Source organism: Chlorocebus sabaeus, chromosome 9 (genome assembly GCF_047675955.1).
Source record: "Chlorocebus sabaeus isolate Y175 chromosome 9, mChlSab1.0.hap1, whole genome shotgun sequence".
Classification (NCBI taxonomy): Eukaryota; Metazoa; Chordata; class Mammalia; order Primates; family Cercopithecidae; genus Chlorocebus; species Chlorocebus sabaeus.
Window position 1 is genome coordinate 50,250,138 of NC_132912.1, and position 27,273 is coordinate 50,277,410.

The following is a 27,273-nucleotide window of genomic DNA, read 5'->3' on the forward strand; positions in this document are numbered from 1 at the left end:
CCCACATTCCTCTGTGTTTGCTTGAGGTCAAAGCAGCTTAGAACAAGACAGCCTGAAGAAAGTGCCCCCAAGACCACATGCAGCCCAAGGGGGAATTAAAGGCCAGAGGCTCTGCCTTGCAGATAGAGCGTGGCCTGGGTGCAAGGCCGCAGTATCAGTTATCTCTTGCTACACACAGACCACCTAAAACTTAGTGGCTTAAAACAATGACAACATCGATTCTCTTTTGATTGTTTCTGTGTTAGAAAACATCTGTTCACTCAACAGGTCTGTACTGAGCACCTGGGTCAGGCAGTGCTCTGGACCTGGGGATACAGCAGTGAACCAGAGAGATCTCAGGAGAGAACCTTGCTCTCCTGGGGCTTGGAGTTAGCTGTGTGTACGTGACAGATCGGAAATGAGCAAACAGTCATCTGTTGAACAATCGGTGGGCAACTGATAAAAAGCTTTATTTTCCCCTGTCCCCTATCTGTTCAAACATGCTACGTGGGCCAGTTGAGCAATCTAGACAGGTCCCTAAGCTTTCTTGGTCACCTTCGGATAGTTTACAAAAGTGGTCTGAGTTACATTTTGAGTTACACAAAGCCTCATTCCAGGGGCTGCATCTGAATTGAGAGGCAATGGGGGACAGGAGAGTTAAGGGCTCCTTCTGCCTGAGGTCATGTTCTAGGCTGACTTTTCATGGGACTTTTGTAGGCCTCTCTTTCCACAACTCTCCTTCCACTCACAGCCTGTGGCTGTTATCTTAGCTTCTGCATCAGAATCTGTGTCTCCTGTTGTTTTCTAATGAGGTTGCCTTGCCCCTTGTAGGAGTCACTCTTGGGTGAGATCCATAAAACCCTGCTATGAACATCTCCTTTGCTGAGGAATGTGGGGAAGCAGTTGGCAACTGAGTATGGAGGACCTCTGTCAAAACTGAGGCAGAAAGAAGTGCTATTTTAACATCTGGTCACAAGTAAATAATGTGGGTTATTATCTGGGCTGTAAACTGGATGTGGTGGCTTATGCTTGTAATCCCAGGTGAGGTGGGAGGATCGCTTGTGCCTAGGAGTTCCAGACCAGTCTGGGTAACACAGCAAGACCCTGTCTCTCCAAAAAAAATTTTTAAACCAGGCATCATGGTGCACGTTGGTAATCCCAGCTACTCAGCAGGTTGAGGCAGGAGAATCGCTTGAACCCAGGAGGCAGAAGCTGCAGCGAGCCGAGACTGCACCACTGCACTCCAGCCTGGGAGACAGTGTCAGACCCTGTCGCAAAGAAAAAAGAAAAGAAATAAAGAATCTGGGTTCTGACATTTATTTATTTACTCAATGTATTTTTTTCTTTTCTTTTCTTTTCTTTTTTTTTTTTTTTGAGACCCAGTGTTGCTCTGTCGCCCAGGCAGTGTAGTGGCGCGATCTCGGCTCACTACAATCTCCGCCTGCCGGGTTCAAGCAATTCCGCCTCAGCCTCCCAAGCAGCAGGGACTACACGCGCGCGCCACCACGCCCGGCTAATTTTTTGTATTTTTAGTAGAGGAGTTTCACCGTGTTAGTCAGGATGGTCTCCATCTTCCGACCTCGTGATTCGCCCGCCTCGGGTTCCCAACGTGCTGGGATTACAGGCATGAGCCACCGCGCCCGGCCTATTTACTTTACAAAAACAAATATTGCAAAGGTGGAATCATACAACATATGGCCTTTTGTGTCTTATGATATTCATTTTTGCATCTGAACGTTCAAGTTAAATAATATCTACCTTGTGAGGGCATTTGAATCACTTAGAATGGTCCTCGGCACAAAACTTGCCTTCAAAAAAATATTTGCTTCATTTAATTTCGATTTATTCACGAAGGGCTAAGGGACGTTGTGCAAGGGCTGGGAGAAAGTGTGCGCCTGCGCTCTGCGCCTTCTAGAGGGCAGTCAAGGGGGCTGGGAGAAAGTGTGCGCCTGCGCTCTGCGCCTTCTAGAGGGCAGTCAAGGGGGCTGGGAGAAAGTGTGCGCCTGCGCTTTGTGCCTTCTAGAGGGCAGTCAAGGGCTTCTGCCTGACCCGAGGGGGAGATCTCGCGAGACTTTCAGACGTCTGGCAAGAGGCGTGAGAGGAAGATTGCGTTGTCGCGAGAACTCTGCCTTTGGGACCTAGGTTAGTGTGGGGCCCTGTCTCAGTCCACCCAAGGTCTCCTCGGATCGCGCGGAGAGGCACTCGGACCTGGTAAGAACGCCTTGGGCCGGGTGGAGGCTGGATGATCGCTGGCCCCGGGCTTGTCCGTCCCCTTCCCGACCTGACCGACACCGCCCGGCCTGCCTTCTCCTCCCCTTCCCTCCACACGCCAGGCCCAGGCACCTCTTCCTGCCTGCCCGCCGGTCCCGGCCTGCCTTCTCCCCTTCCCTCCACACGCCGGGCCGGGCCTGCCTTCTCCCCTTCCCGCTACACGCCGGGCTCCGGGCCTGCCTTTTCCTCCCCGACCCTCCTCATTCCCGGCCCCGAAACCTCCTGCTCCCCGCCGGCCTTCCCCTGGCTTTAGGTGTGACAGCTCCAAGTTTCCTATTTCTCTCGCCTCTTGCCTGGATCTGGGGCGTGGCAAGGTCTGTTTTGCCGAACGAGCCCAGAACACAATCCATTTCTAGCTTGTCAGGTGGAAATACAAATAAGATATTGGGGTTTTTTTTGTTGTTTTTTGGCCCTCTGTGTGCTAAACACATACCGTCACATTTAGTTCTCCCAATAATCCCGAAAAGTAGCTTGATTATCTCTGTTTTACAGATGAGAAGAGTGAGGCTTGCTCATTCATTGGTTCATCCACCAACAATCATTTATTTGGTGCCTGTATGTTCAGGATGTTGAGGATAGCAATGAAGAAAATGGACACACTCCTAATTCTCATGGAACTAAATTCTCGTGTTGGGAACAACAATAATCATAAGCTTACGTGGCACGGGATTTAATGTGGAATGATGCCATCAAGAATGGCAGAAGTAGAATGACAGAAGTCAGAGTGCTAGAATTTATCTGACCCCACGGGCAGAGCTTTTTTCCTTTTAACTGTGCCTTTTTGTGTCTATCTAATCAGGGTCGGGTTCACCATAGTAACTGCCTTTTGGATGGACTTAGCTTTCCACCAGGCACTTGGTAATTTGGAACTAAGTTTACAGAGACTCTTGAGTTACTTATTGGAATGAGGATGGCACAGGAAGTCATAGTTGGCCCATTTCTGTACCGAGATCCTACTGTGACATTTCCAGACTTTAAAGTACATGAGACCGTTTGAGAAAGGCTTACCCTAATGATGCAATGGAGGGAGATTCATTTGCTGCCTTGTGGCTTAGGCAATTGACTTGGTTTTCTCATTTGAAGATTTGCTAGCTTGCAGATTTGTTTAGATAAGTAAATGAGATAATGTATGTAAAGTCCAGCACAATAACATTCCTTTCACTTTCTCCTTCCCTCCCTTCCAGGGAGCCTTTGTCCTTGGGTCTCTGAGGAAAATCCTACTCTTGGAAAGTTTTGTGATACTTTTTATCTAAATAAATCTCTACAATCACATTATTACCTTTGTGCAAACAGGCATTTCGGAAATAGAAAAAACACGTTGAGCTATTGAAGGAAAGGAAGATGTCCTTCTCAAAGGGGGAGAAGGTATTTTAGAACTACATGATACCCCTGACCCCTGTTTTTATTAAATCAGCATAGCTGTGCCAGAATCTCGGGAGCCCGTGTAGGGGTTTCATAAAACTCCATAGGATATCCTGACACATATCCCTCCCCCGGTTTGAGAGTCCCTAAGTTAGTGTTTTGTAATACTTTCCCTCACATAGTGTTAGCATTCAGAGCCAGTCATTGCTGCTGCTGATGGACTTTGAACTCTGTCTCTTATTTCAAAGAAGTAGTATTTTCTGCTTTGTTGGCGAATCGGTGACACGAGTTCTCCTCTAGGTGGCAAGTTCACCATTGTGTTCTCAGGGACTATCACAGTAGTGGCAGTTTAGGTACTCCATAAATAGTTGTTGGATGAATACGTAATACCTTAATACTTAATGATTCCTTCAACATACCCGGTATGGTTAGGGACTTTGGACTCAGATCTGGGATTAAATCTTGGCTCTTCTACTTGGAAGTTTGTGACTGTAGGTAATATATTTAACCTTGTCAAGTCTGCCTTTTTTTTTTTTTAAATTAATGGTGATGATAATAGCCCCTTTAATGGTTTGTGAGTGCTAAATGAGATAATGAGTTTAAAAATAAAAGGCTTGGCACATAGTAGACTAGATGTAAATACTTACTGAATTCATTTACTCAGTAATTAATTATTGAATACCTACTATACAACAGTGAACAAAAAGACAAAGTCCCCGCCATGTGGAACTTACCCTTCTAGTACGTTTTCTGAAGGGAGATCAGAAAATAAATGGTTGCTACGTGCCAGATTGTGGTTAGTACTATGGACAGTGATAAAGCATATTGAGGGGGAGTGGAGGCAAGACTTTTAAAAATAAAAGATGGTGAGGAATGGCCTCACTGAGAAGATGACCTCTGAGCAGACACCTGAAGGAAGTTAAGGCCTGGGCTTGATACCTGGAGGAAAGTGCAAGGGCCCTGAGGAAGAAGCATCCTTGTTATGCTAAAGGAGCAGCAGGAGGAGAAGAGTAGGGGTAGAGGGGAAGAGTAGGTAGCAGTCATGAGGTTTCTGCAGGAGTCCTAGAGAGAGGTGATGGTAATGAAATTGATGAACTTTATGTCTTTCTTTGTTATATCCTGTTCTTTGACAAAAAGTAATAAAAATAGCTAATACTTATATAGCTCTTATGTGCATCAGGCACTATTTTAAGTGCTTTACATATACTAGTCATCAGATCTTTCCAACAAAGTATACTTAGCCTCAGAAAATGAAGATTTGTCCCTCTTTAGGATATACAGTGGAATGTGCTGCTGGTTCAGAGAGCACTTTCTCAAGCATTACTGAAATCAGCAGTGAATTCACTGCCTCTGTTCACATACTGGTTAGGTTGCAAAGGCAAGCCTAAAGTGTCTGTAACAGACCACCCAAACAATATGTATGCATTGGGTTAAGTTCAGTTTCATGGAAGAACTGTAGAAGGCCATGACATTTTTTATTACTCTTCTTGCTATTTTTTAGTCCTTTTAAATTTTTCATCCAAGGTTTTCATTTTGACTTTGTTATCATGTAATGACGTCTGGACACATTGCTTCAACATAGAACGCACATGAACGATATGGCGGTCTAGGCTGGAATGGGGGTCCAGTTGACCACTGTTGTTCTAGCTAGTAGGCATTATACTATCTCCATGCATGTCAGTTAGAGGAGCTGCCATAATGTTCTTCTTAGCTTATCTTCTTTGATTGTTAAATCATAACATTGCAGTGCTTAACTTCTGATATGAATGACTGTACACTCTTAGTCATTCTTATCCCAAGTTGTCATCCCTAATTTTGCTTGACTTAATTAATCAAGATGTTCCTCTTTGGGGTTAGCAGTGTGTTTGGGGACACCTTTGGGGCTTAATATGCCTCTTATGCAGCATTACCTAAGTGCTCTACAAATATGGCAGTTTGGTTCAGTGAAGTAGTGAGTAGCTCACAAAATAAGTTAAAAGGTTTTGTTGTCAGTTTGGTCATGGGTGAGAAGTTAAGTCTTTAAATATTGAGACAATTACAGCTTTCAAAAGAAGATAATCTCAGGTGTGTTTTGAGCTTTATTTTGGCATTATTGCTAGTCCTTCAGGCTTTAGAGGAGGGAAAATACTAATATTTTATCACTTGTTGACTTCTATAGGGAGAACCACAAAATGTTTGCCATATAAAATCAGGATAAAATGGCATTATTACTGTGATGGTAGGTAAGTAACATGTTTTCCTATCCTTCACTATATTATGGCAAGAAGTTTCAAGTTGAATATCGTCCCCCCAATATTCAACTTGAAATTCAGTTAGAATTTCTGTGGTACCGCCAACTCTGAAGAAAAAATTCAGAGTTGGCTGTAAAATACAGTAAATGTGTCCCCTTTAAACCACAGTCTTGCTGTTGTTTGTGTGAATCCACAAAGCTGAGCTTAGCAGGAAAGATACTATCTCAGCACTTATTCTGGGATCATACTTTCAGTGGCAACACCCTTGCCAGCCTTTTCTTGTTTGAAAAAATCCCAAAAGTAATAGTTGTGCTAGAAACATTTTCTTTCTCTAAAAAAACCTTCCTCCGTTAATACAGGCCTTAGTGGGACATCAAGTTGATTATGTTTAAAGCAGAACTATACCATACTTAACTGTAGCTAGTCTGAACCTAAACATTAATTTATCATATATTCATCCGTTTGTCCAGAATGTCTTAGGCCTCTGTTGAATTTAGGGCAAAGCATTGTACAATGCCAGGTACATTCTTCTCTTTATGTTGATTCAGTGGCACACATAGAATGTGAACGGTTGGTAATGCCAAGGTACCGCTACCAGGCTGTCTGCTCAGTATTAGGATGTACAAAGCTGTTAAATAAATAAGACATGGTTTCTTCTCTCATGGAGCCCTCAGGCTAAGGAGGCAGGCATGTAACAATAGGGTAACATGTTACAGGCGTCCTGCCGGAAACCCATACAGATTACAGTGGTCATGCAGGAGGGAGCAGCCAAGTCTACTGGCCAAAAGTATTGAGGAATGAGGTGCTCTGTCAGGAAAGACTTTGTAGTTAGTGATGGTGACTTGAAAAGCAGACAGGTAGGGAGAAGAGGAGAGACTGGCATTGCTGGCAGAGAGAGCTGGCATAGCCAAGCTGCACAAGATAATCCAAACTACCCTATGCATAGAACAGCTGTCCAGTAGATTAGGGTGTGGGAGCTGTTCTGGGAGACAGCAGGAGAGCCACAGTGAGGCTAGGAAATAGAGAGCTGTGATGGTTAATTTTAGGTGTCAACTTGACTGGATTAAGGAAACCTAGAAACCTGGTGAAATGTTATTTTGAGGTGTGTCTGTTTCCAGAGGATATTAGGGTATGAATCAGAGTGGATTAGGTGGGGGGAAATCCACCTCAGTGTGTGGGCACCATCCAATCTGCTGGGGCCCAGAGAAAAAAACACTGAAAAGGCAGATCTATCTGCTGGAGCTGGGATACATTCTTCCTGTCCTGTCTTTGGACAATAGAACTCCAGGCTCCCCAGGCTTTGGGCTTCAGGACTTGTGTCAGTGGTCCCTTGGGTTCTCAGACCTTTGGCTTCAGACTGAGATTTACATCATCTGCTTTCCTGGTTCTGAGGCCTTGGCACTTGGACTGAGCTATGGTACTGGCATCCCAGGGTCTCCAGCTTGCAGACAGCCTGTCATGGGACATCTCAGCCTCCTAATCACATGAGCCAGATCCCCTAATAAATCCCCTCTCATATCTATGTCTGTATATATCTTTATGTCTATATCTATGTCTGTCTATATAATGGTCCATTTCTCTGGAGAACCCTAACTCAAGAGCCTTATTGCTTTTAAAAGAAATTTGGACTTTATCCTGTAGGGAAATGGGGAGCCATAGGAGAGCTATGCTGCTTTAGATGAGATGATCTACTTGGGATGGATGGTGGTTGTTTTGAGACAGCACAGAAATTCTTGAAGCAGAAGAGAGGTAAAATACGTTATGCATTTTTCCCCTTTAGAACCTAAACATTTTATAAAGACACAAGATCAAATACTGAAGCATAAGGGAGTAAAATCTACGTGTAAAGTGGTCTGAGTGCAGAATTTTAGATTTTTATGATTTTCTTTCTCAGTCTTTTTATGTTTATGTAATATTTAATAAATCACATCATCATAGTAACGGCTACAGCTGGCTTGAGGAGAAACACAAATGAATATAGCTGTGAAACTCAGTGAAAATATACAGTAACTGAAGACTTTACTATGCTGGGGCATTGGTCAGGATCTTTTAGAGAGGGAACAGAGACCATCAGTTAAGTAGGTGATGGCCAACAGAGTTTCTTTGTATTTACATTGTGACCAGCCGTTTTTCAGAGGCACATAAAATAGATGAAAGTTCCTGACATCAGTTATATTTTAATAGACTTAAGAATTCCTTCTTTGTTGCCATTGATGTAAATTAGTACAAAGGACCATAAAATTGTAACTTTAGTCATTCAGAAGTATGTCTAGTTTTTTTGTGTCTTTATGAAATGTATTATCCAATGAAGGCATTTGGAATTAGGGAGAAATTTTCTTATTTTTGATAATGAATGCCTGGATTGGGGTCCCAGAAATTGTATGCATCACAGACAAAGCAGGCATTTCCACTCTGTTCATCTGAAATCTAAGGGATACTTAATTTAGGGTAATGGTTCTTTAGTGTTCCCCTTTGGTGTTTCTCATGTGATTTTGCTTTACTCTTACTATTAACAAAAATAGCTCTATATTCATAGAAAAGAGCAAGTATTTTACATTCAAAAAATCGACTAAAAGGTAACAGAGTTACAACGTTGTCTAGATTTCATCTTTTGGCCGATTGCATATGCAGGCTATGAGGATTAACTCGGAGAAAAGGGAAAGCTAGAAGTACCATAAGCATGATAGTCACAGGTAGGTAGTGCTATATGCCAGGCACTGTCCTAAACATTTTAGTTCATATAATTCATTATGGTTCATGTAATTCTCATTGAGTTGAGCCCATTATCGGTGGAGCAAGTCGGGGAAAGGAGAGGCTAGAGAGGAGCCCCAGGTGCCATCCTAGGTCCCTCTAGCTGGCCTTACCCTGACAAGCCGGGCGGGGGCAGTAGGCGTCTAGCGGAGAGGCCCAGCGGCTAGGGAGCTGCGCGGGGGCCGCGAGCCTCAGCTGGGACTGGTGGGGAGCAGGGCAACAGTGGGTGGAGTTTTCCGCTCCTCCCCGGCCCTGGCTTGAGCGCTCCAGTTCGCTGGTGGCCGCCGTGTGACGCGCTGGCGGGGCGCGACCCGGGCTCCGGGACCTTCCGCACTCGGGTCAGCGGTAAAGCAGCCTGTCGTTTGCCGGGCAGCTGGCGCGTCGGTCACCTGGCCTGTGAGGTATGTCTGGCAGCCCAGGGGCCGTACCGGGAGCCCTTGAGGCTGGTAGCCTTGCAGGGCTGGCGCCGGTCGGGAGCCAGGACCCCGGGCCTGACTGCGAGCATGCGTGCAAAGCGGCGACCGGGCGTGGGCGAGGGCGAGGGCCCCTGAGGCCGTTTGGAGAGGGCTTTTGGGAAATCTAGAAAGCCGCTTGAGTCAATGTTGCTTTCGAATTAGAAACGCCTTGCGGTCGGTTTTCAGTTACTACTTTAGAAAATTGATGTGCTGGGATTTATTGCTGTCATTTACTTGTGTAAAGGTGGGCAAATCTGAGCCTAGTAAACTCTGAAGTGTTAAATCTTAAAATGTTCAATAGTGAATTTATTATTACCTTATTTTAAATCTGTTGCGATATTAGTGTTTGTTTGTGTGGTTTAAAAAAGATTACAGAGAACCAGGTTCTGGATTTCAGAAAAGACTGCTTGTCTTGATAAGGAATTTAAAGTGGGCTGGGGCTAGGGTAACATGTATATAATCCTTGAGTTAATGAGTTGTATAAAAAACAACCTTTTTAAAAAAGAGGGAAGAAAGAACGTGTGAAGTGAAAAAAGTCTCAAGGTAAAATTGCAAATTATTTTTTAGTTTATAATTTTTTTAAACTAAAAGCTTTACAGATGATCTAATGCAGATTGGCTCATCAAAGATAACCAAATTGTTCAGTTAGTATTTTGAGTGTATTACTCATAGAACACATAGGTATCCTGTGGATAGATGCTGCGCTTGGCCTTTTAGCAATGACTAGGATGCCAGGCAAATAAGTAAAAAGTAGAGGTCTTTGGAGGAGGAGGGGCAGGTGGCAAGGCGGGGCAGAGAATGTGAGAGCTGGAAGGTGAGGTTAGAGATGATCTAGTCTGAGCTTTCATTCTTACAGACAAATGAAGCCTGGAGTGGCTGTGATACAGACGTTGAATCAAAACCATTTGCATTGGTATTTGGCAGTGTTTTGGTTTTTCTGAGCTTATCATGACATACAAGGGTACTGTTGATTTATTTGTTGTTGTTTTTTTGTTTTTTTTTTTTTTTTTGAGACGGAGTTTCACTCCTGTTGCCCAGGCTGGAGTGCAATGGCTGCGACTTCGGCCCACCGCAACCTCTGCCTCCCTGGTTCAAGCGATTCTCCTGTCTCAGCCTCCTGATTAGCTGGAATTACAGGCATGCACCACCACGTCCGGCTAATTTTGTATTTTTAGTAGAGACGGGCTTTCTCCTTGTTTATTCAGGCTGGTCTCGAACTCCCGACCTCAGGTGATTCGCCCACCTTGGCCTCCCAAAGTGTTGAGATGACAGGTGTGAACCACCGTGCTCGACCAGTACTGTTTATTTTTGTTTGTATTATCCAAGGCAGAAGATTCTGAATAATTGTGGTTATAATTTACTGAGGACTATGAAAATTGACCGAAAATCTTAATGAAAGTTATTTCAATAGTAATCCATTGGAATGTTAATTTTAATCTCTAGTGTTGGCAAATAAAAATACTTTATGGGTGATAGTACACTAAAGGAAGAACAAGTTCACCTGGGAGAGAGAACCCAGGACTAGACCTTGGGAACTGTGTTCTGAACCCAAATCTTAGCCCTTCCGGCTGTGGCCCTTCAGATGGGTCACTTAAACTATCTGGGCTTTTTGTGGCTTCATCTGTAGAATGAGAGTGTTATATTAAAGAGATGGCCAAGATTTTTTCAGTTTTATTTTTTATTTTTTTAAAGAGTCTTGTGAGGAGCTATTTTTCAGCTTTAAATTGTAGTTTGTGTGGGTCACAAGAGTTATAGCTCTTTGGAAATTTTATGGTTAAGCCATACAGTAATGACTTAGCTTCATTTGTGGTTAGTTGCTCAATTCTGGTCCCATGATCTTCAGACTTTACAAATAGATTTGTGCAAAGCATTGTGTAAGCATGGCATATATAGTTTAAGGAATTCCTCGTTGAGGAAACTCCAGGTTTTGTTATTTGTTAGAAGGGTATGTGTGTTTCTCTCCTCCTCCTTTACTTCCTCCACCCCCAAATTTAGGACAGGGATCCTAGAAGCAGGGAAGTTTTAGAAAGCACTTAAACTTTTAATGTTGTCTCAAACATGAACGTTTAAAGCAGTCCTGTTTTGAAGATGGTAAGGCAATATTTTGGATTATAATGGTGAAGATAAAAAGACATTTTTAGTAATCTTTTATTGATTTGAATATTAGGATCAGAGCTGATTTGGTCCATTCTTTTTACAGGTAAGAAAACAGTCAAAAGTATCCATACTTAGTATATATTAGAGGATTTAGACTATTGAGTTTTTGGAGTAAGTAAAAGATTGCCTTTTGCTATGCTGTATAACGTGAAAGACTCGATGGAAATCTAATATTTATTAAATAATCACCATCTCCTTCCCCCTAAGTCTGTGAGTCTGTATTCCTCACGTATGAATTAGGAAGTTAGGTTCCACAAGGGCAAATGGTGCAAGGTCATAGCCCTGATAAGTGGCTAAAGGATTCTGTCAGATCCTATTCACAGCCTGTCAGCTAAACCTGATAACAATAACCACTGTAATGTGGAGGGCTTATGGTATGCAGGTGCTAGGCTAAGTGCTGGTAGACAAATAATGTCTCACTTTAACCTTACTGCAGCCCCTCTGTAGCTGCCATCCTTGTCTCCCTTTTTCCTGAGGAAATTGAGGCCCAGAGAGGTTATGTTACTAGCTCAGGGGTCTCAAGCTTGGAGACACAGTCAGAACTCAGGTTTGTCAGACTCCAGAGTGATCTCTTGATGGTCATGCTTGCCACTCTGGCTCTTGAACCTGAAACAAATGGTGAATAACTGTTGAAAATGGCCATGCGAGCTAGTTACCTCATACCAGTCTCTTTGGATGTAACATTTCGTACAGCTGGCTTAGGCTTCAACTCATTGTGATTTGAATTCACCCATGGTTGGGGCTCTTCATTTCAGCTCTGAAGGTTTCCTCTTCATCACAGTGCAAAAGGGCAAGCTTTGCACAGCTCCTTTCTTGGCATCTGGGCTCTGAAAGCTGACAGTGCTCTAACTGCGCCACAGGGAGGAGGAGGGACAGAGAGAGCCAAAGGCAACAAAGGGGCAAGCATCCTGGGACTTACCATAAAGAAATGAAACAGGTTTTCTTTGTGGCTGACAAATGAGTTCTCAAGATGACTTTTGAAGGATAACACTCCTTTTAATTTGAAAAAATGTGATAACTGTGTGTGGAAGAATCAGTTTTGTAACTTTTAAATCTCATCCTACATTCTGTCTATAGCTGATAAGGGGAAAGTCCAGTGTGTGAACTCTTGCTATATTCTACTCTTATTGTGTAATATTAATACTTGTGATTGAATTGAGAGTACTTGCTTTAGGAATCTAGTAGTACAGTCAGCACTGTATGTGTTTGAGTTTGTCTCCTGTATGTTCCGGAATTCTGGAGTTTTGACATTGTGAAGCAACAATTTTATTGATTAAATTTTACACTGTGCTAGGCATTGTGGCATTCCACACAAATGGTGAGGATCTAACAGTGGGAAATTTGGCACAGGTGAAGAAGGCTGGGCAACACATTTGAAAGACTGCTAAACATGTCTTGCATGACTGACCTAAGTGCAAAGTGAAGCAGCCCGTCACACTCCAGCTCTCCAAATCAGAGTCAGCATTTCACCCGTGTGATGCAGGTATTTTTCATAGTCCCTGCAGTGAGTTCCAAGTGCACACTAACGCTTCTGCCTAACACAGGCAGCTTATGGCATGCAAAAGGAGGATGCAAGGTAACCGCTGTTGGTGTGTCCAGGGTTGGAAAAATTTCCACAGGGATTTCTGTGAAGTCCAATTAAGGCAACCCTTTCTTTTTAAGAGATGATTATGGAAAAAGAAACTGATGAAACAAAATCAGCAAGGGGAAGTTTAAAAATTTCCTGAATTGTTGTTATAGAAACTCTAGTTCCTGAATCGGAGTCTTTTGCTGAGATAGTGGACAGAAAGTTTGTTTTGCTGCTCTTCCCACTTCTCTCAGAATACATTATTTCTGAGGGAGGAATCACCACTTTTGTCTCTATCCAGCTTTCAGCTAGGCATCTGGCCCTAAACTTAGTCTTAAAGATGCAGTCAAGGCCTGGCAAAGTTCGTTTGTCTCAAATGGGCAGCCAGCCACTTGGAGGACTCTGCCCTGGGTAGGCCACTTTTCACCCCAAAGCTGGCTTCTCCGAGAAAGTCATTGCTTTCAGGACAGTTAGGAAGTTATTTGATATATTGCCTAACATGCCTCCTATTAACCTTTTTTACCCCCTTGTGTCTGTTCCAAACAAATTTAATTCTTCTAGTTGACAGGTCTCCACGTACTTGAGAATGGTAATCATGTCCTCCTGGAGACGTCTCTTATCTAGGCTAAACAGCCTTCCTTCCTGGAGAAGTTTTTCATGGTTTTGAGGCCTCTTTCCCTTTTCTAAGTGTCCTCTTCTAAAGCATGTTACTCAGAAATAAGTTTTGAATTTAGTCTAATAAACATGGAACAAGTTAATCCTGTGACAAACACTATACTTTTGGTAAATGTAGTCAAATAGTATGTAAGTTATTTTTTCCCACAGACGCAGCACACTGTGAATTCATAGAGAATTTACTTTCAGTTAAAGATTTCCACCCTTTAAAAAGGATGGAATATATTCTTTTCCTTGCCCTCCCTGATTAAAGTGAAAAACTTACATTTTGTTTTGTAAGATTGAACAGCTGTGTAGAGATTGTTTTGGGATCTGCTTCTGTCACAGCCCCATGTTATCTCCAGCTTTAATGTTTGTCTTCTATGTTTTCATACAGGTAATTAGAAAAAACAGGGATGTGCCTCTAAAAACTTTACACACTGGCCTTAGTCTGTCATCCTTTGAGTATTTTGTAAAAAATAATCTTATTATTCAGTTTAATTGTGCTTCTCTTTAGCTGATACTCACTTTGTCCACAGTGATATCATACAGTCTTGCCACAAGTCTTCTGTCATTCCTTGGTGTCTACAGCATTACCTTTACTTGCCGGTTTAGTAAAACAATCCAAAAGGAAATAACTGGTATCACAGGGCTTAGTGAACCTATTCTGAGCTCTAGTAATCACTGCTGTCATTTTCTCAGTGTTTAAAAATCATGTCGTTGTTCTTCCAGTAGCTTTTGTCAAGTTTTACTTCATGGCTTTACTGACACTCTTGTGTTGCAGTCTCATTTTATCATTAATGCTGTTCTTCCCGTTTCTGTTTCCTATCGCCCCTAAACCCGAGCTTTTTAGAGAACTCTGTACCAATTTCTGTTTCTCCTTTATATGAGAATCATATGAAATCATTTTGTCACATATAATCTGTTATGTATAATGCACATTCTTTTATATATTATATATTACATATATTCTCTATATAAAAAACATGTATCTGTATATCTGTTGTGTTCTTTTTTGTTGTTTTGAGACAGAGTTTCACCCTCTTACCCAGGCTGGAGTGCAGTGGTGTGATCACAGCTCACTGTAGCTGCGAACCCCTGGGCTCAGGTGATCTTCCCACCTCAGCCTGCCAAGTAACTGGGACTACAGGTGCACACCACCACATGTGGCTAATTTTTGTATTTTGTAGAGACGAGGTCTTGCTATTTTGCCGCGGCTGGTCCAGAACTCGTGGGATCAAGTGATCCACCCACCTTGGCCTCCCTAAGTACTAGAATTACAGGTGTGAGCCACCGTGCCCGGCCCTGTGTTATATTTTTGAGAGCTTCCTAGCTGTGAAGTCATTCTTAAGTTCTTCCTAAATTAAAAAAAAAAAGTTCTACCTTAAAGGGGGAAATTAAAAATTCCGTCTTCTAAACAGTATTCTAAACTTGATTGTTTGCAGCTTATTTTCAAAGTAATCAAAGATCCTTCTGTACCTTTTAGTCTTGATCTCTAAATCTACAAAGAGGAACACATACCTCATATGACTATATGTGTGTTATAAATAGAAAATTATATTTTAAGGTTCTTTTAACTTTTCAGGACACTGTATGCTCTGTTGATTCAGGATAATTAGTGTATTTTTCCAGAAATAGCTATTCACATGCAAAGTGTTACTAAAGTAGATTTTAGAGTTTTATGGCAGGAACAGTGGTAGAGGGAAGGGAGGAGACAATATTTATTAAGAATATCTTATGTGCTAGCTCCAGTGTTGGAAAGTAATCTAAGTAGTAGTAATGGGAGTTGGCTGGAATGATCATTTGAGGGATGATTGAAAGGTGGTTTTTGGTTGTAATTATGGTGCTATTTATATATATTTTTTTCTTTTAAAGGAGCAGTGAGGAGAATGAATACCTTCCAAGACCAGAGTGGCAGCTCCAGTAATAGAGAACCCCTGTTGAGGTGTAGTGATGCACGGAGGGACTTGGAGCTTGCTATTGGTGGAGTTCTCCGGGCTGAACAGCAAATTAAAGATAACTTGCGAGAGGTGTGACATGTGCTTTTCTCTTCTCTTGTCTGGACTCTTGGCACAGGGCTGGTTAGAGCATGGCCAAGGACTTGGTTTCTCTGTGCCAGCAAAAAATTTCACCCCATGCCTTGCGTGGTCTACTTGGTCCCAGTCAGTTGCCTGATGCACTAGTGCCTTTCATCCCAAGGGGAAATAAGGCAGGTGCTAGAAGAGTCTGGAAGACCCTGTGCCATTCTAGAAAATTCTATTCAGCATGCATTTTTGATTACTCCTCTGTGTGATTCCTCAGGCACTGTAACCAGTAAAATATGAAATGAGTGAGCAGTATCCTCTCAGCTGCGTCCTCTTGATTGCATGAAGGATGCACTTGAGCATCCTCCCCGTCATCTTTTAACTGGTTGATGGCATTGTTCTGTAAATGACTATCTGTTAGGGCAAGCCAGAGTGAAATCTGTTGTTGGTTCCAGTAGTATTTTGTTGTTGTGTGTGTTAGATCAAGTATTACATGACTTTGAAACACAACTTTATTAAACAGGAAAAAAAAAATGTGTTTTAAAATATAGTTTCTTATGTGTATTGTCATGGATAATTTATGGCCTGTTTTGACTTTTTCCCTTGGGATTTTTATATTTAGCCCTGTTTGAATCACTGTTTATGCTTCCAGAAACATTAGTTTATAATTTTACTTAAATTGTCTACCCTAATGGTCTTCTAGCTGTTGACATGTGGTGGCACATCTCTTTACTAAATTATTCTGCTGTAAATGGACTGCCCATTCTGTGGGGTGAGAAAAGAGATAAGGGGCTAGCTATTAAGTTAATACTCTGTCTTTATTCTGCTGATAAACTTGTAAAACCATAGGTTTTAAAATTATGTGGAAAACTGAGGGGGATCAGTATTTCCTGGTACGTTCTTGTATTTTCTTTTGATTAGGACACCCAAATTAAACCTAATCCTCTTAGAAGGATGGGTATTGCAGGAGGATTTTAGAGTTTAGGTATGCCTTTATGGCTGGGATTCTTAAATTGGGGTCCATAGGGCTTTAGTCGGTCCTTGGGTGGGCTTTGGAACACTAAACCGTGACATTATAGGCAAAATCTTGAAAATACGCATTTTTTCTGGGGAGATACTTCATAGATGTCGTTGGATATTAAAAAGGATTTGTGATCCCCCCAAGCCCTCCCCCGCCCCAAAAAAGTTTAAGAACCTCACTATTCTGCAGGAAACATCATTCTTTGGGATTATAACACTAGGAAGCTAACATGTATGTGTTTCCTAGGTCAAAGCTCAGATTCACAGTTGTATAAGCCGTCACCTGGAATGTCTTAGAAGCCGTGAGGTGTGGCTGTATGAACAGGTGGACCTTATTTATCAGCTTAAAGAGGAGACACTTCAACAGCAGGCTCAGCAGCTCTACTGGGTAAGGTGACTGCGTGGCTAGAACTGGTTTGAGCATGGCTTCTGGTTGCCAGAGAGTATCTTCCTTGTAATGCAGTGTTAATATAGATCAGATAAAAGTTTAATTGCAAGTTCTGTTTGGTAACTTGAGTATATCTGGTGCTCTTGGTATCATTGTGGCTAGATGGTTTCATTTTTCTTTTAGTTATTGGGCCAATTCAATTGTCTTACTCATCAACTGGAGTGTACCCAAAACAAAGATCTAGCCAATCAAGTCTCTGTGTGCCTGGAAAGGTAACAACCCTTTTTGCTTATTTTAACTTTGACTCTTTAACTTTGGTATACTGAAAGAAAGTCAATTTTGTAACTCATTGCATGCGTTGTATTTAACTTGTATGTTGCTAGGATAAGATCATTCTGCTTTATGTATTTAATATTATACTTGCTGATACATGAATAAGCCGTCTACCTTTGGTTGAGTATCTTAGGGAAGTATAATCATTTAAAATTACTCACAATTTGACTTTTGTTTTGGGTGAAGTTGATGAAACAGATATTCCTTAAAAATAGCCAATTTTGTTTTTTTTCCCCAGACTGGGCAGTTTGACCCTTAAGCCTGAAGATTCAACTGTCCTGCTCTTTGAAGCTGACACAACTGCTCTGCGCCAGACCATCACCACATTTGGGTCTCTCAAAACCATTGTGAGTAATCGCATATGCTTCATTGGGCACTTCTCGTATCTGTGGCATCACAGCTGGTCTTAAAAAAAATTACTATGAGTAGTGACTTTCTTGAGAATTTGATTAGTTTCAAAAATTTCATGTTCTCAGCTGGGCCTGGTGGCTCATACCTGTAATCCTAGCACTTTGGGAGGCCGAGGAGGGCGGATCACTTGAGGTCAGAAGTTCGAGACCAGCCTGGCCAACATGGTGAAAACCTGTCTCTATTAAAAATACTAAAAAATTAACTAGGTGCCTGTAATCCCAGCTATTTGGAAGGCGGAGGCAGGAGAATCGCTTGAACCCGGGAGGCGGAGGTTGCAGTGAGCTGAGATCACGCCACTGCATTCTAACCTAGGGGACAGAGTGAGACTCCGCCTAAAAAAAAAAAAAGTCATGTTCTGCTTAAGTTGCCTAGCTTGGTAGTTCTTGGAGTGTAGTACAGACTCAGTGATACTCTTTTGGAATGCCTCATGTATCTCTCCAAATACTTCTGATACATTTTTTGTAAAATTAATGGCTTGAATAGTTTTTAATAAAGAACCAAACATTTGGGTCTTGTTAAAAGTGGTAATACAACCAATTCTGGTGAAGATTTTTTATATAATAGTTATGTGGTAGAGTATTCTCAAATTTGATAACTACTTTGTAAGTCATGGAATTTAGTGTCAACAATATTTCTAATGAAATAGTAATGCTTTAACATTTTTGAAATTTGGAATTATAATTTCACTTTTTTGGCAGCATAGCATAAATAACATGATTAAATTATCTCATTTCATAGCAAATTCCTGAGCACTTGATGGCTCATGCTAGTTCATCAAATATTGGGCCCTTCCTGGAGAAGAGAGGCTATATCCCAATGCCAGAGCAGGTAAAATACCATTTTGTTTTTGGTAATTAAGTCATTGCTTGGTTTATATTTCCTTTGCGTTTTATATAGCTTTAAAAAAATACTACTATTTGTAAAAAGGCACCAGTGGCAATGAGTTAGTTTATGAAATTGAATGCTTCCCTTGAGATCTAATGCCAAATAGAAATTTAGATATCTTGCTGGGGCTAACAGACAAAGTAATTATCAATAGTTCACAGGAAATTATCATTAGCTGTCTTACTGATACTGGTTCTCTGTGAGGGATCCTGTTTATAACTTGTAGAGATGATTTATTTCTAAAGGAATGGCAATGTGAATAAAGGATTCTAGATGTTTTAGTTGAGAAGAGCCCTAGAGATCAGCTATGTCTCTTGTTTTATAATTGTGAAAATTGAGGCTCTGGGAAGGCACAAGACTTGCCCAGGGTCAGTGGCAAGCCAAGATTAGAGAGTGGCTCTTCTCCTTTTCTGGTGAACTTTCTACTGCATTTGACATTCCTTGTTATATGATTAACAGAAGTCAGCATCCGGTATTGTAGCTGTCCCTCTCAGTGAATGGCTCCTTGGAAGCAAACCTGCCAGTGGTCATCAGGCTCCTTACATACCTAGCACTGACCCCCACGACTGGCTCACCCAAAAGCAGACCTTGGAGAACAGTCAGGTCTGTTGCTGCTTTGATTGTTTCTACAGTAGATGCAGCAGTAGGTGGGGTTAGTTACTAATCAGTAGTAGTATGTGTCATTGTTAAGTTTTTGGTTGCAGAATTGCTTGAACCTGGGAGGTGGAGGCTGCAGTGAGCCAAAATTGCCCCACTGCACTCCAGCCTGGGTGACGGAGTGAAATTCTGTCTCAAAAAAATAAAAAAACAAAACAAAAAGCAGTTTAGCATCTGGCATGCAGTAGGGGCTCAAGAATTTGATGAACTAGCCGGGCGTGGTGTTGGGCACCTGTAGTCCCAGCTACTTCAGGAGAATGGCGTGAACCTGGGAGGCAGAACTTGCAGTGAGCTGAGATTGCGCCACTGCACTCCAGCCTGGGTGACAGAGCAAGAGTTCGTTTCCAAAAAAAAAAAAAGTGCAGACAGAATCTCCCAAGCAGTCATAATTGTTCTGGCAAACTAATACTGTGTACTTTTTGTGTAGACTTCTCCCAGAGCCTGCAATTTCTTCAGTAATGTCTGGGGAAACCTAAAGGGCTTAGAAAACTGGCTCCTCAAGAGTGAAAAACCAAGTTATCAAAAGTGTAACAGCCATTCCACTACTAGTTCTTTCTCCACTGAAATGGAAAAGGTTGGAGATCAAGAGCTTCCTGATCAAGATGAGATGGACCTATCAGATTGGCTAGTGACTCCCCAGGAATCCCATAAGCTGCGGAAGCCTGAGAGTGACAGTCGTGAAACCAGTGAGAAGTTTAAGCTCTTGTTCCAGTCCTATAATGTGAATGATTGGCTTGTCAAGACTGACTCCTGTACCAACTGTCAGGGAAACCAGCCCAAAGGTGTGGAGATTGAAAACCTGGGCAATCTGAAGTGCCTGAATGACCACTTGGAGACCAAGAAACAGTTGTCCACCCCCAGCATGGTTACAGAGGATTGGCTTGTCCAGAACCATCAGGACCCGTGTAAGGTAGAAGAAGTGTGCAGAGCCAATGAGCCCTGCACAAGCTTTGCAGAGTGTGTGTGTGATGAGAATTGTGAGAAGGAGGCTCTGTATAAATGGCTTCTGAAGAAAGAAGGAAAGGATAAAAATGGGATGCCTGTGGAACCCAAACCTGAGCCTGAGAAGCATAAAGATTCCCTGAATATGTGGCTCTGTCCTTCTAGAAAAGAAGTAATAGAACAAACTAAAGCACCAAAGGCAATGATTCCTTCTAGAATTGCTGATTCCTTCCAAGTCATAAAGAACAGCCCCTTGTCGGAGTGGCTTATCAGGACCCCATACAAAGAAAGAAGTCCCAAGGAAGTGCCTAGTACTGAAGACAGAGATGGCAAACAAAAGTTTAAAAGCCCCATGAACACTTCCTGGTGTTCCTTTAACACAGCTGACTGGGTCCTGCCAGGAAAGAAGATGGGCAACCTCAGCCAGTTATCCTCTGAAGAAGACAAGTGGCTGCTTCGAAAGAAGGCCCAGGTGAGCATAAACATCAAAATAGCACTGTTTGAGTTTTATTTATTTATTCATTTATTTTGAGATGGTGGGGTCTGGAGTGCAGTGGTGCAGTCTCAGCTCATTGCAACCTCCCCTTCTCAGGCTCCAGCCATCCCCCTGCCCGCACTACAGCCTCCTGTGTAGCTGGGACCATAGGCATGCACCATCATGCCTGGCTAATTTTTTGTATTTTTGGTAGAGATGGGGTTTTGGCCCGGGGTTGGTCTCCTGAACTCCTGAGCTCAAGCGATCTGCCTGTCTCGGCCTCTTAAACTGCTAGGATTACAGGTGTCATCCACCACACCTGGCCTGGAGTTTTATATTTCATAATCCCAAACCTTCCAAACTGGCCAGATCCTTAAATGTGTTAAATACTAAATTTGGAATGGAGGATTTATGAATTTTTTGTGCATTTTCCAGGCCTAAGCCCCATCCTTCAGGAAAGAAAAGAATCTAGCCTGTTTTATTGCTATTTATGGAAAATATTTGGGGTAGAAATAACAATTGTCACCTTTGTTTTTGGTTGTTAGAGAGAATGGCCAACATTTAAATTATTCTCTGTAGACCCTATTTGAAAGATAAGTTGGTCTCATGCCTCCTAGTTTTCATGAAGCAACCTACTCTTTTCTTTTATTGCAGGAAGTATTACTTAATTCACCTCTACAGGAAGAACATAACTTCCCCCCAGACCATTATGGCCTTCCTGCAGTTTGTGATCTCTTTGCCTGTATGCAACTTAAAGTTGATAAAGAGAAGTGGTTATATCGAACTCCTCTACAGGTGGGTACATGCTACCAGTGTGAAAATTAGCTTATAGCTATTTATAAAATAAATGTTTTGTCTTACATATGAAGTCATACTTGGCTCATTGAACCATATCCCTTTTAATAGTATGTATATTAGGCAAGTGAGGGTGGGACGGGGGAGCTCATAAAAAGTTCATGTGTTTTAATTGAATTTGCTTTATGAACTAACTAGGCATACTTCAAAGGGAACTTTCAAGATGTAACCGTTGGGAATTTTCAAATCCCATGTGGATTCTAATAGCTTATAGACCTACCTTGAAGGTGGGTTTGGTTCCAGGCCACTGCAATAAAGCAAATATCCCAATAAAGTGAGCTACACAAATACTTCCGTTTCCCATTGCATATAAAAGTTGTATATAATACACTGTAGTTTGTTACGTCTGTAATAACATTATGTCTTAAGAAGAAAACAATGTATATACCTCAATTAAAAAGTATTTTATTACTACAAAGTGCTGAAGGTCATCTGAGCCATTTACACAATCTTTTTGCTGTTGGAGAGTCTTGCCTTGGTGTTGATTGCTGCTGACTGATTAGGATGGTAGCTGCTTGAAGGTTGGGATGGCTGTGTCAATTTCTTTAAATAAGATAATGAAGTTTCCTGCATCAGTTGACTTTTCCTTTTATGAAATACTTCTCTCTAACATGTGATGCTGTGTGATAGCATTTTGTCCACAGTAGAACTTTCAAAATTGGAGTCAAATCATGTTGCTCTTCATCAACTAAGTTTATGTAATATTCTAAATCCTTTGTTGTCACTTCAACAATACACAGCATCTTCTCCAGGAGTAGATTCCATCTCAAGAAATTACTTTCTTTGCTCATCCATAAGCAGCAGCTGCTCATCCGTTTAAGTTTGATCATGAGATGGCAGCATTTCAGTCACACATTCAGGCTCCACTTCTAATTCTACTTCTCTTGTTTCCACCACACCTGCAGTTACTTCCTCCACTGAAGTCTTGAATTCCTCCAAGCCATCCATGAGGGTGGGAATCTGTTTCTTCCAAACTCCTGTTAATGTTGATGTTTTGACTTCCTGTCATGAAGCATAAATGGTCTTAGTGGCATCCAGAATGGTGAATTCTTTCCAGGTTTTCAGTTTACTTTGCCCAGATCTATCAGAGGAACCTACGCAGCTAGGGCCTTAAAAAATGTATTTCTTAAATAATTCTTGAAAGTTGAAATTACTCTTTGATCCATAGGCTGCAGAATGGATGTTTTATTAGCAAACATGAAAACATTAATCTCCTTCTGCATCTCCATCAGAGCTTTTGGGTGACCAGGTGCACTGTCAATGGGCGTAGTATTTTGAAAGGAATGTTTTTTCTGAGCAGTAGTTCTCAACAGAGGGCTTAAAAGATTCAGTAAACCATGCTGTGAACAGGTGTGCTGTCATCCAAGCTTTGTTCCATTTCTGGAGCACAGGCAGAGTAGATTTAGCATAATTATTATTATTATTATTATTATTTTTGAGACAGAGTCTGTCGCCCAGGCTGGAGTGCAGCGGCTCCATCTTGGCTCACTGCAAGCTCCGCCTCCCGGGTTCACACCATTCTCCTGCCTCAGCCTCCCGAGTAGCTGGGACTACTGATTTTTTTGTTTTTTAGTAGAGATGGGGTTTCAGCATATTAGCCAGGATGGTCTCAATCTCCTGACCTTGTGATCCACCTGCCTCGGCCTCCCAAAGTGCTGGGATTACAGGCGTGAGCCACCGCGCCTGGCCAGATTTAGCGTAATTCTTAAGGGCCCTAGGATTTTTGGAATAGTAATTGAGCACTGGCTTCAACTTAGCCACCAGTGGCCAGTGCAGTGGCTCAGGCCTGCAATTCCAGCACTTTGGGAGGCGGAGGTAGGAAGATTGCTTGAGCCCAGGAGTTCAAGACCAGCCTGGGCAACATACAGAGACCCTCTGTACAAAAATTAACAAATTAGCTGGGTATGGTGGAGTGTGCCTATAGTCCCAGCTACTCAGGAGGCTGAGGTGAGAGAATCTTGCATCTGGGAGGTCAAGACTGCAATGTGTTATGATAGCTCTGCTGCAGTCTTGCCTGGTTGACAGAGTGACACCCTGTCTCCAAAAAAAAAAAAAGTCACTGACTGTGTTGGTCCCTAACAAGAGAATCAGTCTGTCCTTTGAAGCCAGGCATTGACTTATCTCTCTAGCTACGAGTTCTAGATGACTGCTTCTTGCAATAGGAAGTTGTTTTTGTCTACACTGAAAATATTGTAGCTACTTTCATTTATGATCTTGGCTATTCTGGTTAACATGCCACTTCACGCTGCATTTTTGCTATGGAGATGGCTTCTTTCCTTAAACCTCATGAACCAACCACTGCTAGCTTCAAACATGACTTCTGGTTTCTCACCTCTCTCAGCCTTCATAAAATTGAAGAGAATTAGGGCCTTACTCTGGGGTTAGGCTTTGGCCTAAGGGAATGTTGTGGCTAGTTTGATCTATCGAGACCACTAAAACTTTCTCCATATCAGAAATAAGGCTGTTTGCTTTTTAAATCATTCATCTGTTCACTGGAGTAGCACTTCGTTTTTTTCAAGAACTTTTCAGCCAGAGAATGAGAAGCTAAAAAACAACAAAAAGCACTTTGATTTTGTGTTCACAGCTTGGCTGGTCCAAAAGGCCTGCCTAGCTTTCAGCCTCTCTTGGCCTTCAACATGACTTTCTCGCTAAGTTTAATCATTTCTGGCTTTTGATTTAAATAGAGTGAGAGATGGGGACTCTTCCTTTTAGTTGAACACTTAGATGCAATTGTAGGGTTAATAATTGGCCTAATTTCAATCTTGTTTGTCTCAGGGAACCAGGGAGGCCTGAGGAGAGGGCAGAGAAATGCGGAAAGGCTGTTTGGTGGGCATTCAGGACATACATTTATCGATGAAAAGTTTACCATCTTTAATGGGCACAGTTGATGACACAAATGCTCAATTTGTAAAAAAATACAATATAACAAGGTATACCTATATTGGGAAATGAGTCAGAGCTTTAAGGCAGGGAAAATTTGCTTTTATTCTTCAGTGAAGTAACTTATCTGTGGGCGTTTCTTTACAGATGTGAAGGAATGGACAAGAGTTGAGCAGCCTTTCTGCCGATTATCACACATCATGAGCTGAATGACTGCGGCTTGCCAAATCTTTGTGTTTCTGGGTCTGACCAGTTAGCTTAGTTCTTCTCCTGCCTAATTTTGAACTAGTAAAGCAAAGTGAGTCATCAGATTATGAGTTACTGTTTAAAAGAAAAATGCTGTTTATTCATGCTGAGGTGATTCAGTTCCCTCCTTCTTACAGAAGTATTAATTCACCCCACACTAGAAAAGCAGCATCTTTGTGGATACGTCTTTTTCACAAACCTCCAGGGCTCCTTAGATTGGGTCATTACTAAAAGTACATTAAAACACTCTTGTTTAAAAATGATTATTTCCGTAATCGAAGTGTATTGATGTATTCTAAAGCTAGTAAACTTCCCTAATGTTTAATTGCCCTACAGATGCTTCTTTTGCTGTGGGTTTTCTCCTGTTAGTGGTCTGAAATAATGATTTTCCTGTTCTATTAATATATAAAGTATTTTGCACAAAAAATTAACCTGGTCAGTAGTGATTACCAAAATACGTATTAATAATCTTGGCAATTTTTGACATTTTAGCCCACATGGTAGTTCTACATTATTCTTAAACTCAGCTACTGCAAATTTTGTCTTTCTGTAAATGTTATTAAAATATCCAGTGAACTCTTTTAGAAGGACTCAGTAATATTTCAAGACTATTTTTGAGGTAGTTCTAGCCTTTTAAAATATTCTACAGACCTACGGGGCTTAAAAGAACCCCAGTACCGACTAAGCAAATAGGCAAAAGTCATGTTGGAAATGTAGTATAGTACTTGAACCATTCACTATCATAGGGATTATTGGTGCATCCTGTGTAAATGGAAGCTGAGCTTGACACCTGGTGCTTTTAACTAGTGATAAAGTCATCCTCTCACTGCAAGCACAGCATACCTGTACCTCCAAAAGTGATGTTTTAGTGAACAGGCCATTTTCATCACTTGTGCCTCGGGGTGATCATTGAAGCTTTGTGAAAACTACTGATGTTTTCTCAGTCTCCTTAAAGTTACGTCCATGCTTTAAAATGTCTCTGTAGGAGAGAGGTGGGTTTATGTTTTCTCTAAGATATCTTTGCTGCTTTCCATACTTTGAAACCATTAAGCTTCTTAACTGCCTCTTATTGGAAATACTTCTGGGGAAACTTCATGGTCCCACAATGTCATTGCCATACAGCTTCACTAGAGTTCTTTGAACCACAGCTGAAAAGAGCTTTGTATTATTTTTTAATTCCCTCTCCAGATATCATTTAGGAGTATTATAATAAAGGTGGTGGGCAAAAACAATGTAAGGAGCCTTTCCAGTTATCTTGAGTTGCAGCTCTGTAGTTTCTTTTTTGAGGCCAAACACACTGTATTTTACAAGTCAGAATATAATTTACATTAATCACTATGTTAATGAGTATGTGAAACATTCTTTTGCATTGATGAATTTTGTATCTGCCTCCATTAAAAGCATAACAGCCATAGTTGTTGCGTGTTATTTGTAAAACTATTTGTCACAAAGTGTGGTGTCATATAATGTGATAACTTTTGGTTAGGAATCCAGCTGAGAAACAGCTTGAGCATAAAAATAACCAGTGTATTTTATGAAAAATTAGAAAACAATAGGTATATTAACCTCCATTTTCAGTCTTTTATGAAAACTATTCATATCTATTAAAAAAAAACCTACGGGACTTCAGCTAAGACTCAGTGCCTTTCTACTGGATTCCTCTTAATAGATGCATCCAAAAAGGCCCTAGTTTACTTTCTCCAATCATATAGCCACCAGGTATTTAATACAGTAATATTTATGTGTATAACCTGTACTGCAGTTATACATGATTAACTTCATACTGTGGATGAGAAAACAAACTGAAACAGCTTGGCCTTATATCCTTTAGTTTTCCCAAGGCTTCCCTGAAAAACATCTAGCTCTTGGTCGGGCACGGTGGCTCACGCCTGTAATCCCAGCACTCTGGGAGGCCGAGGTGGGTGGATCACCTGAGGTCAGGAGTTTGAGACCACCCTGACAAACATGGTGAAACCCCGCCTCTACTGAAAATACAAAAATTAGCCGGGCACGGTGACAAGTGCCTGTAATTCCAGCTACTTGGGAGGCTGAGGCAGGAGAATTACTTGAACCCAGGAGGCGGAGGTTGCAGTGAGCTGGGATCGCGCCACTGCACTCCGGCCTGGGCAACAGAGTGAGACCCTGTCTCGGAAAAAAAAAAACCAAAACCTAGCTCTGATTTATTCCTAGTGAGGAGTTAATATGTATGGAATGAAGCAGGATCGTTGGAAAGATTGTTCTAGTATGCTAGTCTAATGGTTAACCTGAAATACCTTGAGGTGGTTTAGCATCAGCTCTATTGGTGAATGCCACCAGTAGCTTATTTCTTTTTTTGAAATGGAGTCTCACTCTGTTGCCTGCGCTGGAGTGCAGTGGCATCATCTGGGCTCACTGCAACCTCCGCCTCCTGGGTTCAAGCGATTCTCCAGCCTCAACCTCCCGAGTAGCTGGGGTTACAGGCGCACGCCCACCACACCCGGCTGATTATTGTATTTTATTAGTAGAGACAAGGTTTTGCCATGTTGGCCAGGCTGATCTTCAAACTCCTGATCTCAGGTGATCCTCCTGCCTTGGCCTCCCAAAGTATTGGGATTACAGGCGTGAGCCACTGCACCCAGCCACCAGTAGCTCATTTCAACACAAACATGAAGATGTTGTTTTGCCTCAATTGGGACAGAAAATGCTGAGAGTTCCTTTCACTTTATACCAAGGTAGATACTTTTTTTTTTT

The 27,273-nt window shown here is 41.8% G+C and overlaps 1 protein-coding gene across 8 annotated transcripts; it reads left to right on the top strand.

Moving 5' to 3' along the window:
- Positions 1-2,064: 2,064 nt before the first annotated feature.
- Positions 2,065-25,957, top strand: NCOA4 (nuclear receptor coactivator 4). 8 transcript variants are annotated; one of them, XM_007962549.3, is made up of 11 exons: positions 2,089-2,190; positions 12,557-12,689; positions 15,303-15,457; positions 16,719-16,859; positions 17,043-17,131; positions 17,431-17,539; positions 18,342-18,431; positions 18,948-19,091; positions 19,573-20,559; positions 21,217-21,357; positions 24,445-25,957. In XM_007962549.3, exons 3-11 carry the CDS (start codon positions 15,317-15,319, stop codon positions 24,448-24,450), a joined length of 1,848 nt encoding a protein of 615 aa, XP_007960740.1. In that variant the 5' UTR covers positions 2,089-2,190; positions 12,557-12,689; positions 15,303-15,316; the 3' UTR covers positions 24,451-25,957. The 8 variants fall into 8 exon arrangements, with proteins under 8 accessions (XP_007960742.1, XP_072875082.1, XP_007960740.1 ...); XM_073018979.1 differs by lacking the exon at positions 12,557-12,689 and adding an exon at positions 5,771-5,834 and having other exon boundaries at positions 2,093-2,190; XM_007962547.3 differs by lacking the exon at positions 2,089-2,190 and adding an exon at positions 8,861-8,995.
- Positions 25,958-27,273: the final 1,316 nt, after the last annotated feature.

Bases quoted from the DNA above. Each gene is read 5' to 3' on its own strand.
- NCOA4 (XM_073018979.1), top strand. The intron at 16,860-17,042 runs GTAAGGTGACTG...TTTTTCTTTTAG, and splicing joins AGGCTCAGCAGCTCTACTGG to TTATTGGGCCAATTCAATTG. The intron at 19,092-19,572 runs GTCTGTTGCTGC...CTTTTTGTGTAG, and splicing joins AGACCTTGGAGAACAGTCAG to ACTTCTCCCAGAGCCTGCAA.